Consider the following 12,144-nt stretch of genomic DNA (forward strand, 5'->3'; position numbering starts at 1 on the left):
TATATATTCTTGACAAATATGTTAGTCATAATGACTATATTGTCATTAATCACAAAAATCACAATCATAGCTTAATAGGACTATTTTCGCTATAATACCCCTTGGCCTCCTTTGGTGGGGCTGGTTGCTTGGCTGCCTTTGTGGTGCTTGTAAGAGGTGTTAGAATTTAGTATTCCACCTTTGAATGCTCCCATTCCCTCTCTTTCAAGATTTGATGAGAATCAAGCCTTTGTGGCTTAGTGAATAGAGGGAGAGAGGTGTAAAGGGTGTGGTACTTTAGTAGCCACGGTTATCGCATTAGTTGCCTGTGTTTGAGCGCTTGGTATTGATCGTGCGCGAGTTTGGAAGTTTGTTACTCTTAAAGACTGCCGTCTCTTAGGTGGCTCGGTGTTGGATTGCCGACGATCTCCTCAAGTGAAGATTGTGAGGATGCCCGGAAGTGATTGCGGAACTTACTATCTTTGGAGTGGAGGAAGAGTTGACTATAGTGGAGGCGAGGAGTGCATATGTGCAACCTCGTGAGGAAAATGGTTGAAAAAGATCAGGCTCAAGTGTGACCGAGCTTCCTCAATGGAGACATAGGATATCGGTGGATGAACTTCGGTAACAAATCATTTGTCTCTGTATTTTCTTACTCTTGTGCATTACTTTGATATTCATGCTTATATGCTTATTTGTATGTGCATTGAGTTAATTTACTAATTCTAAAATTTGTTGTTTTAAACTGATCAAAACTTCCGATTTGGGAAATCAGAACATCCGATAAACAGTAAAATTGGAACTTTTGATGAACAGTACCGGAACTTCCGATAAGCAGTACCGGAACTTCTGATGAACAGTACTTTTAGAATTTTTTATTAGAGTTTTGTTGTATATCTTGCTAGATATCTTTGTCACTCTAGGAGTGTAACATTCACATTGATTTAGGGTGTTTGTGCACTAGTTGAGCTTAGTATATTTAGGTTTTTTATACTAGAAAATCCGTTAGTTTTAGTTCCATTGTCAGTTTAGGCCAACTAGTAAAAGAGGACGAACTTATGTTAAAATGCCTGTCCACCCCCTTTTAGGCGACATCATTATCCTTTTAGTCGGCAGCGAGTGGATCCGCGCTAGTAGCGATGACCCTAGCATGCACCGCGGCGGCCCTCTCCACAAACCCTTGACAGCTCACCATGCCAAACGAGCAAAACCGGCAACCGCTACACGGATCCAGCTGACCCTCACGTAAATCGGGCCCCATTGCAACATCCTGTGCACCACCGCCACCAACAACAGAGCTATGACTACCAGATCTAGAAGATGAGAGGGGAGAGGAGGGAGAGAGGGGGAGGAGAAACGCATGGATTCCGCTTGGTGCTACCGTTGGCCGCCTCCACCACCGCCGCCCAGTAGTGCCGGTGGCGGCAACACATTCGGGATTGGCAGGGTGGGCTGGTGGGAGGCTTTGACGCCCCATCTGTCGCCTCTGAGCGAGACGACACGAGGGCCTCTGAGCAGTTGTCATCTTATGAACTGTCAGTTTGCATTTGCTGCTAGTAGTTAGCTTCCTTGAGTTAGATATAGAACACGTTGTGTCGTGCATATGCCTAGTGTTACCTCGATACGGACACGGATGTTCGAATTTGATTCGGATTCAGGTGTCCGATTCGGCAAAGAAAATTTGAGCATGTGAAATATAACTTAGAATCTAACATAAGTCAGCATTCGACTTGAATTTAAAGTGTCCGATTCAATTAAAAAATGAGCACTGATATTCAGGTAACACTGTATAGGCCTCTATTGGTCCCCTTGTGCCAGCGAATGCTGCAGAATCTTGCGTTTACGCTCAGGTGCCTCCGCTTCCAGGCTTCGTTTCCGGGCTCCCGAGGTAGCATCATCTGTAGTTACAGCAGGCGTGTCTAGCACATCAGAACCTTGCGCGGCAGAATGGCTGGACTGCTCGGCCAACCCAAAACCATCCATAGCTTTACTGAGTTCCAAAAGTTTCTGCTTTGCTTGAGCCAGATAATGGCATCGCTATTTCAAAAGACTCAGAACTCAAGGAACCAAGCTTTACAAACTCCAAGGCAGCAATGAACAACACTGAACATCTAGATGTTTGTGACCTTTCTGCTGCACTATCCATGTCATATTCGGTCAGACAAGCCGGTAAAATCTCTCTCGCGTCCAACGCTTCACAATATTTCCTGCTGGTATCTCCTGCATTCCCAAGTGTACTATCACCTGCGTTGACATAAATGTCACTTTGGTTACATCCGAAACCAGGCACCATTGCATTCAAGAAGGAATGTCACATACAAACAAGCAGCAATCTTACCTTCACAGCATGTTAGCAAGGGATCCCCAGGTGCTCCCCCAATCCGCACTCACAAAGAACCGCACCATCTTCAGCCCAAATGGTATCCTCAAACTCCACTTGTGACCAGAGATTACAATTTCACCGAAATTTCCACAAAATTTCACGAATTTCAGAGAGTAATGAAATATCTAATTTCAGAATTTTCTTTCACTAACATATAGAACCCATAAAGCAAATGATAAAAAATGACCAAAATTTTAGCAAAATTTTGTAAACTTCGGTCTTTTCGCTCATGACTGAAAAAATAGTAAAATAAAATTAAAATCCCTGCCTGTTGCCATGTCTCCGGACGGTCACTCCTACCATCTTCAACGGTTTCCCTTCAGGGTCCAGAAAACTTTCACGACGGGATTTTCGTTCCCTTCAGCGCTCCAACGGTTTCCCTTCACAGTTTCCATCACGAAGGGATTCCCAGGGTTATTCCCTCCAGGACGGAATTTCTCTCCTTTTCCTTCATGATTCCCCTCGAAAGGAAGCTGTTGGAGATGAGAGGAAATAAAAGGAATGAGAATAGGAAAGGGAATCAGAAAGAGAACGAAATGAAGGGAATATAGTTAGAGATGGTCTGTGCCGTGCCAAATATGCCTTCCCTTCCTCCTCGTCAGAACATAAGAATCAGACTGAAAAATTATTTCATCAAACTTTTCAAACATAGCCCTTGTATAGATCTTTGCAGCATACTCCTCCATTGGAGCTCCTTTGCTCATGACCCTGGGTATCTGCAGTACAGAGAAAAACAAATCAGAATGGGACTCACCAAGGCAGAATAAAAAGCTGACAACCAGCATGTACATGCTGCAGGACCTATTACCTGCCTACTCCTATTCTCCTCGAAGCTTTCATTTGAGTCAAGATCAGAATGCAGCTTGTTGTAGTGTCGCACGAACAAGTTGATAGAGCTATTCAGTGGTACGTAACCCTTTAACATGTGGTTCGCAGTCTCACTTCTTTACTTGCTAGCCTGTCTGCCACATAAATTTTCCTTCGCAGTAGGGCTTCGCCCATTTACGTAGAGAATCATAAATCTGCGAAAGGAATGCATTGCCATGCAAGTTGTACTTATCCAGAAGATACTGCCAAGCAGATTCAAACTCTCTCACTGTCAACATGCTTAATTCCATTCTTCTCGCCGTGCCAAACAGTGGTTTTGCGGTTAAACAAAAATAATGTACCGATTTTACTATTCATTCGGTCACTGTGGTACTTGATCTGCTTGGTCCGTCCCAGCTCAGGCAGCTGCAAAGATCGAAATCCTCTGACTCCAGCACGGTGAAGTCATGGATGAACAATAAAATGTGAGAGAGTAAACAGTACCATGACTTTAAATACTGTAGTGAAATATAATGTAGCACGGTATTGTAGCCGGAAATACAGTAGCAGCAGTACTATAGTAGTATTGTAACATCATATCTAATCCGTCCACTCAAATCTAACGGTTCACGTGAATTTGATGTCACTGACTTCACCAGATCCCATTCCAGCTGTAAATATGGTACTGTAGCAACATTAGAGAGGCCTATTGCCGGATGATCTCGTTCCCCTTTTGTGAGTTCATTTTCAAAAAAAAAATTAAATTTAAAATGCTCCCTTACACCCGTATGGCCATATTTGTGGTTTGGGATTTGATATTCATGCTACCTTTAATGAACAAGGCTGGAAGATAAGAAGGTTGAGTTATCAAATTTTGGCATGGAATCAAACAGTGATTAAATTTAGAACGTATCGAAACTATGGCTTGGCAAACTTGAACAATTCTTTGTCAGCAGACCAAACAAGTCCTCACTCAAGCTGCCACTTTGATAACCTAGCTTTTGGCTAACTTCAAAAACAAACAGGTGACCAACTAAGAAAGCTGCTTTTATAAAAACTGATATCAAAGCAAGGATGACCAAATTTGCTAAACGGCACATTGGACATCATTCTGCATCATACAACATCGCAGGTCGGATCGTTATCCTATAAAACTTATATTTTAACTTTTGTGGTACTCTTTTATCACAGAAGATGCTATAAGTTTAACGATATTTTATCCATCCAGCTTTGATTCTATGACTAATATTTTCAACAACTCACCATTTATTTGTTGTATCCATCACAAGTATCAAAATCTATCCTTCTTTGGAGCCACCTCTAATGAGACTAAAATCTTCCCCCTTATGCTTAATAGCACATACTTGGTTTTAGTCCTACTAAACCTAAAAACATTTCGATTCTAAGGTTTGCCTCCACAACTCTAATTTCATATTAAACCCTGTCATACTCTCATCAACTAGCACCACATCATCATCAAAGAGCATACATTAAGAAATATGTCCTTGTATGTCCCTTGACTTCATCCATCACCAAAACAAATAAATAAGGACTCAAAATTATCTCTTGGTGTAATACTATTTTAATCACTTATCAAACACTTATCACAACATTATTTTAATCCTTGATGAGGGTAATGTGTTTTATTGGGACTTTGTGTTCCTCCCAGATCCATCGTATGTCATTAAATCGGTATTTTGTCATAGCCTCCTCCTAGCCACTGAATATCATGTACAAGTTCTTTTTTACCCTATATCTCTCCATAAGTTGGCTTATCAAAAAAATAGCTTTCACGGTCTACCTCCCAGGCAGGAAACCAAAATGGTTCTGGTAATGCTCTCTGAAACACAGATACTCCCACAAAAGAGCGTATCCAAGTCTGACATGGTACCTGACTCAGATACAGCTCGAATACATATTCGAGAGATATCAAAAAAATAAATCGAAGAAAAACAAATATCTCATGGATATTTCATGGATACCTTGAGGATACGGTCCAGCCTAGTAGCAGTCTGGTTCAGCCCACTCGAATCCTTCATCATCGATTATCCTCTCGGCTCTCGCCTCCCTCTCGCATCTCGTCAGCCGCCTCCTGACATAGGGCCTCTCGCCGTCACTGGCGACCTTGCCAATGACCACCCTCACCTCTAGCCGGCAGCCGCCCCACCCTCTAGTCGGCAGCTACCCCGCCAGCCCATGCCTCCAGCCGAAAGCTACCCCACCCACGCGGTCGCACTTCTAGCTGGTAGACGATCACCTGCCTGCACCTCCACTTCCTCTAATCGGCAGCCGCCTCTAGATCTGGTGAGTAGCCCGCTCTTTGCTCTCCTTCTCTGTTATGTTCTCATATGATCTGCTCTCCTTCTGCCGAGTCGACTAGGCAATCAGGTGCTTGGGAATTACCTTCATCCTATTTTAGTAGTCTGGAATCCGGATAGTTGGCAGTTGTTCTCAATTCACTTGGTAAATCAAAAGGCAATATGGTTTCCAACTATTTGCATGATTATTTCTTGTACTCTTAATTAGTCATTATTCTATTTCATCAGGCATTACCTAACTCGCTATTTTCACCTTTACACGATGTCCAGTTTTTGCACCCTTGTGCAACTTCACAACATATTGCAGTTGTGGCTTCTCTTGATCATGGAATGTGAATGTTAACATTTGTAAATCATCAAAGCATTGTGCGTGTCATACAATATTAAATGTTGTCACCAAAGTACATATTTGTGTGGTCTAAATGTTTTTTCCTAAATTATCTTTACATATTACATGGAGTAACTTATTTATGTTTATTAAAAAATTATAAAATATATCCACATATCAATTTTCTAGAAAAATAGCACATCCCGTATCCGTATTCGTATTGGGCCGACACCAACACCCATATCCATATCAGACCGATACCGATACCCGTACCCATATAAGTGTTGTATTGCTAATGCTCATCATTCTTCTTAGAAGATACTCAATAAATCTCCAATATTGTATCAACTTAATTCCGCAGTAAATATCTGTTGTACCAAACATTATGAAGTCACAAACTGGCCATCCAAACGTACTACATAAAAAGCAATGTAAGTTCAACAGCCACTACAAAAGCGTACAACTACATGATTCTGCAAATTATACCGGCGCCGTGCTACAGAGCAGAGAACAGAATACTAAACTAGCACAAAACAGTTCTCAGCACCTGAAAATTTGGAATCATCCTATCTCAGTACGAAACCAGGCCTTTGTTCCCATCAGGGCTGCTGGACCTTGAGCTGCTGCTGCGCCTACGGTTGTATTTTGAGCTCCCCCTCTTGGCTGGGGCAGCATCGGGAGATCGGGATCTCGAGGGGTCGCGACTCTTCGACCTGGACCTCGATCTTCCTCTATTGGCGTTGGGGTTGGGGCTGCTGACACGGAGGTCAGGGCCGCCTCCATCACGGCCTGATCGAGGCCTGTTGCTTACATCCCGTCTAGGTTGTTCTGCGCGGCTGAAGTTGTGTCTTGGGCTGGGGCGGCGATACCCTCCACGGTCACGGCGTCTCATCGGACTGCGTGATCTGCTTCGGCCTCTCCTTGGGTACCTAAAGTCACAGACATTGGTTCAAAACCGAGCCATTGCTAAAGTAACATGGCCTTGCACAAGAAGGTAGAAAAAATAGGGACCAAATGGAAAGGAAAATGGTTTTATTTTTATCATGGTAATGGTAAAGCTACTTGATCTATAAGAAGTGTAGGGTTATGTGGCACTTGCCCATGTGCTCAACATAATATCGAAAAAAAATGACACATACAGGCAATTGTTCAGTATCCAAAATGCTGACAAATTTGGGGATTAATTCAAACCAATTAAACCCAGGAAGTGATGGACAAAACAAACTATTTTGCTACCAGTCACAAACCTCCATGACAGTTTTGATCAGATATCAAGAAAGAGGAACTGAACTTGAAGAAATGCCAGATTCATCTACATTAGATATGATAATATTCAATTGTGCCATGTTATTTACTTGTTGAGGCTATTTCTTTTTACCCATGAAGAGTAAGATCACAAGCTAATAATTTAAACATTTCAACCAATTAGCACTGGCTTCTAAATGACTATTTGTAACAAGCAGACTTATATTATTAGTTTATAAAAACATGCAACTCTAAGGCATTAAACAAGCATAAATAAAGATAAAACAATGGTTGGCAAGAACAGGTTGTTACTCTCAAGTCTAATGAGATTAGTAAAGCCCTGCAAGAATATCACTTTGATGCATAAGAAACACCAACCTGGATGGGCTACTGGCTCTTGGGGAGCCACAATATCTCCTTACTGGCGAGCGTCCACTGTATGGACCATTTCTTCCATACCTGAACATGACAGGAAATCCAGAATAAATGTCAAATCTGTCATAATTTGGTAAATAGTATAATTTCAATACCTATTAAAATTATTCCATCTGTCATTCCTTCTTCCATCATAGTGGGGCCGAACAGGGGGACGCTCCGGAGATGGCGTCATGTATCGACGTGCATATGCATACTCTTCTGTAAAACCACGCCCTTTTCTGATGCGTTGAGGCTGTCCATTGTCTGCAGAGCCCACCGCTACATCTTTACCATTGGCGGCCAAACGTTCATTGCTTTGTAGGTTCCTTTCTGTACCAGTTCTAGACATGCCAACCTCTGCAGTATCAGCGTCCCTGCCGCCATCTCCCTTTCCTGGCTTTGTTAAATTTACATCAGCCTGGATGGGGTTGATCCTGGAGCTTGCACCTGGATCATTCCTGCAATTCAGAACAAGCACATCTGTATTAGACATTCAAACGATAACTAGTCATCTGAAAGTTCTGCACAAACTTTGCTCTCTAATGTGGTACTAATAGGATCCTAACAGCACTTAGTGCATTTGATGAACCAAACCAGAAATCGGTATACCTATCTTCTGAATTTTGATTTCCAGATCTGTCATCAGCCCCATTTTCATCTTTGCTTGAGGGTTTACTTCCATCATGTGATCGGTTGCCAGTAGTAACCATCTGTTTGCCTTTGTCCACATCTTCAAAAGTTCTACCTTGCTCCGACTTTGTCGTTTTGGTATTCTCTTTATCTGCTACAAACAAAGATGGTTACTCCCTCAAAATCGTAGACAAAAAAAAGTGAGGCAAAGTCATCTCAGTATATTAAAAACTTAAAATGTTATAACTAAACAACATATGAAACTTCAAGCCGATCGAAAATTGTAGTATATGTTAAAGTCCGTTAGAAGCAGTTGCTTTCAGTTTAGAGAAAGGACAATAACTGATTATTAGAAGCAGTTGTTTTCTGTTAGCAAAGGTAATTTGTTATCAATGTGAAAGTGCTCCACTTCTTTTACTCTACGTCCAGTATTTTAAAGCACAAATATAAACTTTCTTCAATGAAATATGTAATCACCATCAATAAATAATGAAGATTCATAATAATAAACATGAATAAGTATGGTGATAGTCAGAACTTAAATTGAACTCCACTAGAGCATGTTGATAGCAAATATAGAACACACACAGAACACTAAATCTAATGGGAACCAGATCTACTACCTTTCCACAAGGAACGCTTGGTACGATGGCCCACAGTTTCACTGTCAGAGCTGCTGTTACCTGTCTTTGAGCTTTTTGAATCATCACTTGAACTCCCATAGCTCCTGAAAATAGCACCAAAAAGGAAGAATTTCAGCTAAAAGTCATCCCATGCTAACAAAGTAGAGAGATTATACAGGTTAACATTATACCGTCTAGATCTCCTTTTGGATCCTCTACTCTTTCTCTTACTCTTTGTATGTTTACCCTTCCTCTTTGTGGGCTTGCGTTTATCCTTCTTGGACCCCTTTCTTCTCTTACGCCTATGATCGGTGGATGAACTAGTATCCATTGATGATGGCGAGTATGATTCTGACTCAGAGCCACTGTCTGAGGAATAGGACTGGGAGTCTGAAGTATCTGAGCTATATGAACCAGAAGAAGAATGCTTTCTCTTTTTTATTCGCTTATCATCACTAGATGCTTTTTTGGCTTTGACCCTCCCTTCAGCACCAGAGTTATCATATGCCCTCCTTAGCTTCTTTTCTGCAAGAACAGGTACCGAGGAAGATAAGAAGAGAACATACAAACTGTTTGCAGATCTACATTATATTCATCACTTCATACCTTTCTCTCCCTGTAGCTGATCCTGAGCGTTTGTGTTGGAGACTCCACCACAGTCTACTATTTTCACTTGACAAGAAGGCTTTCCACTTTCAACAGAACCTACCGCTTCCAGCTTCTTAAGCAAAGCTATTCCACTGACTACCTTCCCAAAGACCACATGCTTGCTACAAAAATGATAATTCAGACTCATTTTAAGTCGATATACCTTGGAGGAATTCAGAAGGAAATATGAGACACAAGAGACTTCTTATCCAAAGAAAGACACCATAGGAATTCATTATGGTGAGTATTGCTGTGGTTAATACAGTAATATATCACTCAGGTTGGGGCCATGACATGCTCTCAAGATGAGGTAAGGGCACAATGCCAACAGTATACTTCTCCACAGAATAGTAGTTTGGTTGTGACAAATAACAAAAAAGTACCCTCATGTCCATATACATAAGGAACCAAAAGCTAGTAAGAAACTCAGAATCTAATAGTATAAACTGAACGAACGAAAGAAAGAAAGAAAGAAGCAATACCCATCAAGATGAGGTAAGGGCTTGAATGTTATAAAAAATTGGGATCCATTGCTGTCTGGCCCAGAATTTGCCATGGATAGGACACCAGGCTGATCATGCATTAGCCTGAAGTTTTCATCTGTAAAACACATGACAATATGCAAGAAAACTTCAGCAAAAGCTTAATAGCATAGTTGTTAGTGGTTAATAAACAAATTCTACAGCTGCCACAAATTTCAATGTAGCCATTAACCTGGAAATTTTCCACCATATATGCTCTCTCCACCACGTCCTGGAAATAGCATGCAATGTCGAGCTTATAAAGTACACAACATCAAGAAGTCAGTTGAAAGAAGAAGCCTGGGCCAATAAAGCAATACCATCTCCACTTGAAAAGTCACCACCCTGCAGGAAGGAAATTTGGCCAGTTTAGTTTGACGAAAACTGATGTTAAACTGCAGTAGTGTAAAGATATCTGTCTATACTGCATAGATCTCAGATTTGAAATACCACAAAAGAATTGAAGAAAATATCATTAGATAAGAAATATGTAGCAGTCAGATCAGTTGCAATCTTTTGGTACCTGAGCAACAAACCCTTTAACGATGCGATGGATGTTCGTTCCCTTAAAATAAAGTGGTTTCTGTGTAGATGCACCAAGGCCTCTTTCACCTATATGTTGGCCAGAAGTTAGGACTTCAACTATAAAAAGGTAATACAGCTTGCAATTCCATGCTAAGAAATTGCTTAAATTACATGAGTTTTCAATCAACGGAAAATAATGAACCTTATGGATAACTAGAAACTTGGTCAAAACAAATGCCAATCGGTCAAGAAGAAAAATAAGTGAAGCATTGTATCACTGGTTTCAACTGTCTTGTGTTACACATGATCAAATAATCTACCATAACAAGAAAGGCATGGTAAAAAATAATCCAACTCTTTCACATCACAGACTGTCCGTTGCTAATTGTTAAGAGCTCGCATATTGCAAACATATGTCGTAGCAACAACTCCTACATCACACACACTATTCACAATGAGGAATCAGAATTACCAGTACAAAGAGCTCGGAAGTTCTCTGCAGTCTTTGGGACTACATTAAAAAAGAGCTGCAAACCAAAGCCAGATGCTAATCAGGTGCATGCCACTTATGTCCTTGAGGGTGAAAACAGCCATTATTCATTAAATAGTAAGAGTGCAAGAGCAAGCATGCTGCCGCAAGCTTTACAACCTCGCACGTGATCCTCACGGCGCTTTGTCCACCGATCGATATGTCCAAGAAAACATGCGGATTCTTAACCTTGGGCATGGTTGCTCCACCCCTTTTGGATCACCTGCGGGTGTGAGACAATCACATCATAAGCAATATCCCTAAGGCGAGGCATTAACTTACTAACTAGTACACATGAGCATCCCAAATCAAGACTTCCTTCACTGACGAGATTTACGCATTGTCTCCAAAAAAGGGAGAATTTGTAAAACAAACTAGCTGATATTAGTTAGTAATTCTGCATCTGCTACTAGAGAACTAGTTTAGGGTAACAGGCTCCACTGAGCTCGATTTTGCGCTGGAGAAAAACATAACCAGATCGAATCAAATCGAACCACGGCTTGATTGAGTTGGTACTCCGCAAGAATAGCGAACAGATCCACCCGGGGCTAACCGGAAGGATTGGAGACTAGAGAGAGAAACATTTGGTTTTGGACTTGGACTTCGTCTCGAACGACCCAAGCAAGGTGGGGAAAGCTTACCGGCGAATCCGGATGGATCTACACACGGCGCCGTTGCAGGAGGCGGCGGGAGGAGGACGCCGGCGGCTTCGAGCTGAGAGCGAGGCGGAGGCGGGGTGCGTCGTGCTTCGGCGGCGCGTGCAGGCGAAGAGGTGGCAGGGTTCCTTGACGGCGGCGGAGTGCAGGCGACCCGAGTTGGGCCCGTCCTGGGCCGTGGGCCCATACGAATCCGGCCTGCAGGCCGAGAAGTCCGCTCAGCAGTGTTACCCGACACCCATTTTACAAATTTTTTCCAACAAATCTGACTCTCCAAATATGAGTCGGATTTTAACACCCGTATTCATGTGTAGTAACATTGTTACTGAGATAGGCAGAGACTGTTGAGGCATGAATGTCTTCTCGTAGCCGTATCTCCTACCCACACTTTTCAGTACACCCATAAATTTTCTGGAAATACAACAATAATTTTGGATTCTAAAGCTCTCAGTAGTTGAGTATGGTCTTATATGGAAAATATAAGAAAAAATAGAGTGGCTCAAGACCAATTTATAGAGTGACTGCGTTTGTTCGA

The 12,144-nt window shown here is 41.9% G+C and overlaps 1 protein-coding gene across 1 annotated transcript; it reads right to left on the bottom strand.

Moving 5' to 3' along the window:
- Positions 1 to 6,141: 6,141 nt before the first annotated feature.
- LOC133892701 (peptidyl-prolyl cis-trans isomerase CYP63-like) lies at positions 6,142 to 11,737 on the bottom strand. Its single transcript, XM_062333616.1, has 14 exons — positions 11,595 to 11,737; positions 11,074 to 11,176; positions 10,897 to 10,951; positions 10,423 to 10,511; positions 10,220 to 10,244; positions 10,093 to 10,131; positions 9,861 to 9,978; positions 9,337 to 9,500; positions 8,922 to 9,255; positions 8,731 to 8,834; positions 8,087 to 8,258; positions 7,591 to 7,935; positions 7,439 to 7,519; positions 6,142 to 6,744 (listed from the first exon to the last, which is right to left on the bottom strand). Exons 2-14 carry the CDS (start codon positions 11,149 to 11,151, stop codon positions 6,387 to 6,389), a joined length of 1,962 nt encoding a protein of 653 aa, XP_062189600.1. The 5' UTR covers positions 11,152 to 11,176; positions 11,595 to 11,737; the 3' UTR covers positions 6,142 to 6,386.
- Positions 11,738 to 12,144: the final 407 nt, after the last annotated feature.

Source organism: Phragmites australis, chromosome 15 (genome assembly GCF_958298935.1).
Source record: "Phragmites australis chromosome 15, lpPhrAust1.1, whole genome shotgun sequence".
Taxonomy (NCBI): domain Eukaryota; kingdom Viridiplantae; phylum Streptophyta; class Magnoliopsida; order Poales; family Poaceae; genus Phragmites; species Phragmites australis.

Coding starts and splice junctions, on each gene's coding strand:
- LOC133892701 (XM_062333616.1), bottom strand. CDS start 11,151: ATGCCCAAGGTTAAGAATCCGCATGTTTTCTTGGACATATCGATCGGT. Junction 9,979..10,092: donor ATATGGTGGAAAATTTCCAG/GTTAATGGCTAC, acceptor TGTGTTTTACAG/ATGAAAACTTCAGGCTAATG. Junction 8,835..8,921: donor TCCAAAAGGAGATCTAGACG/GTATAATGTTAA, acceptor TGCTATTTTCAG/GAGCTATGGGAGTTCAAGTG.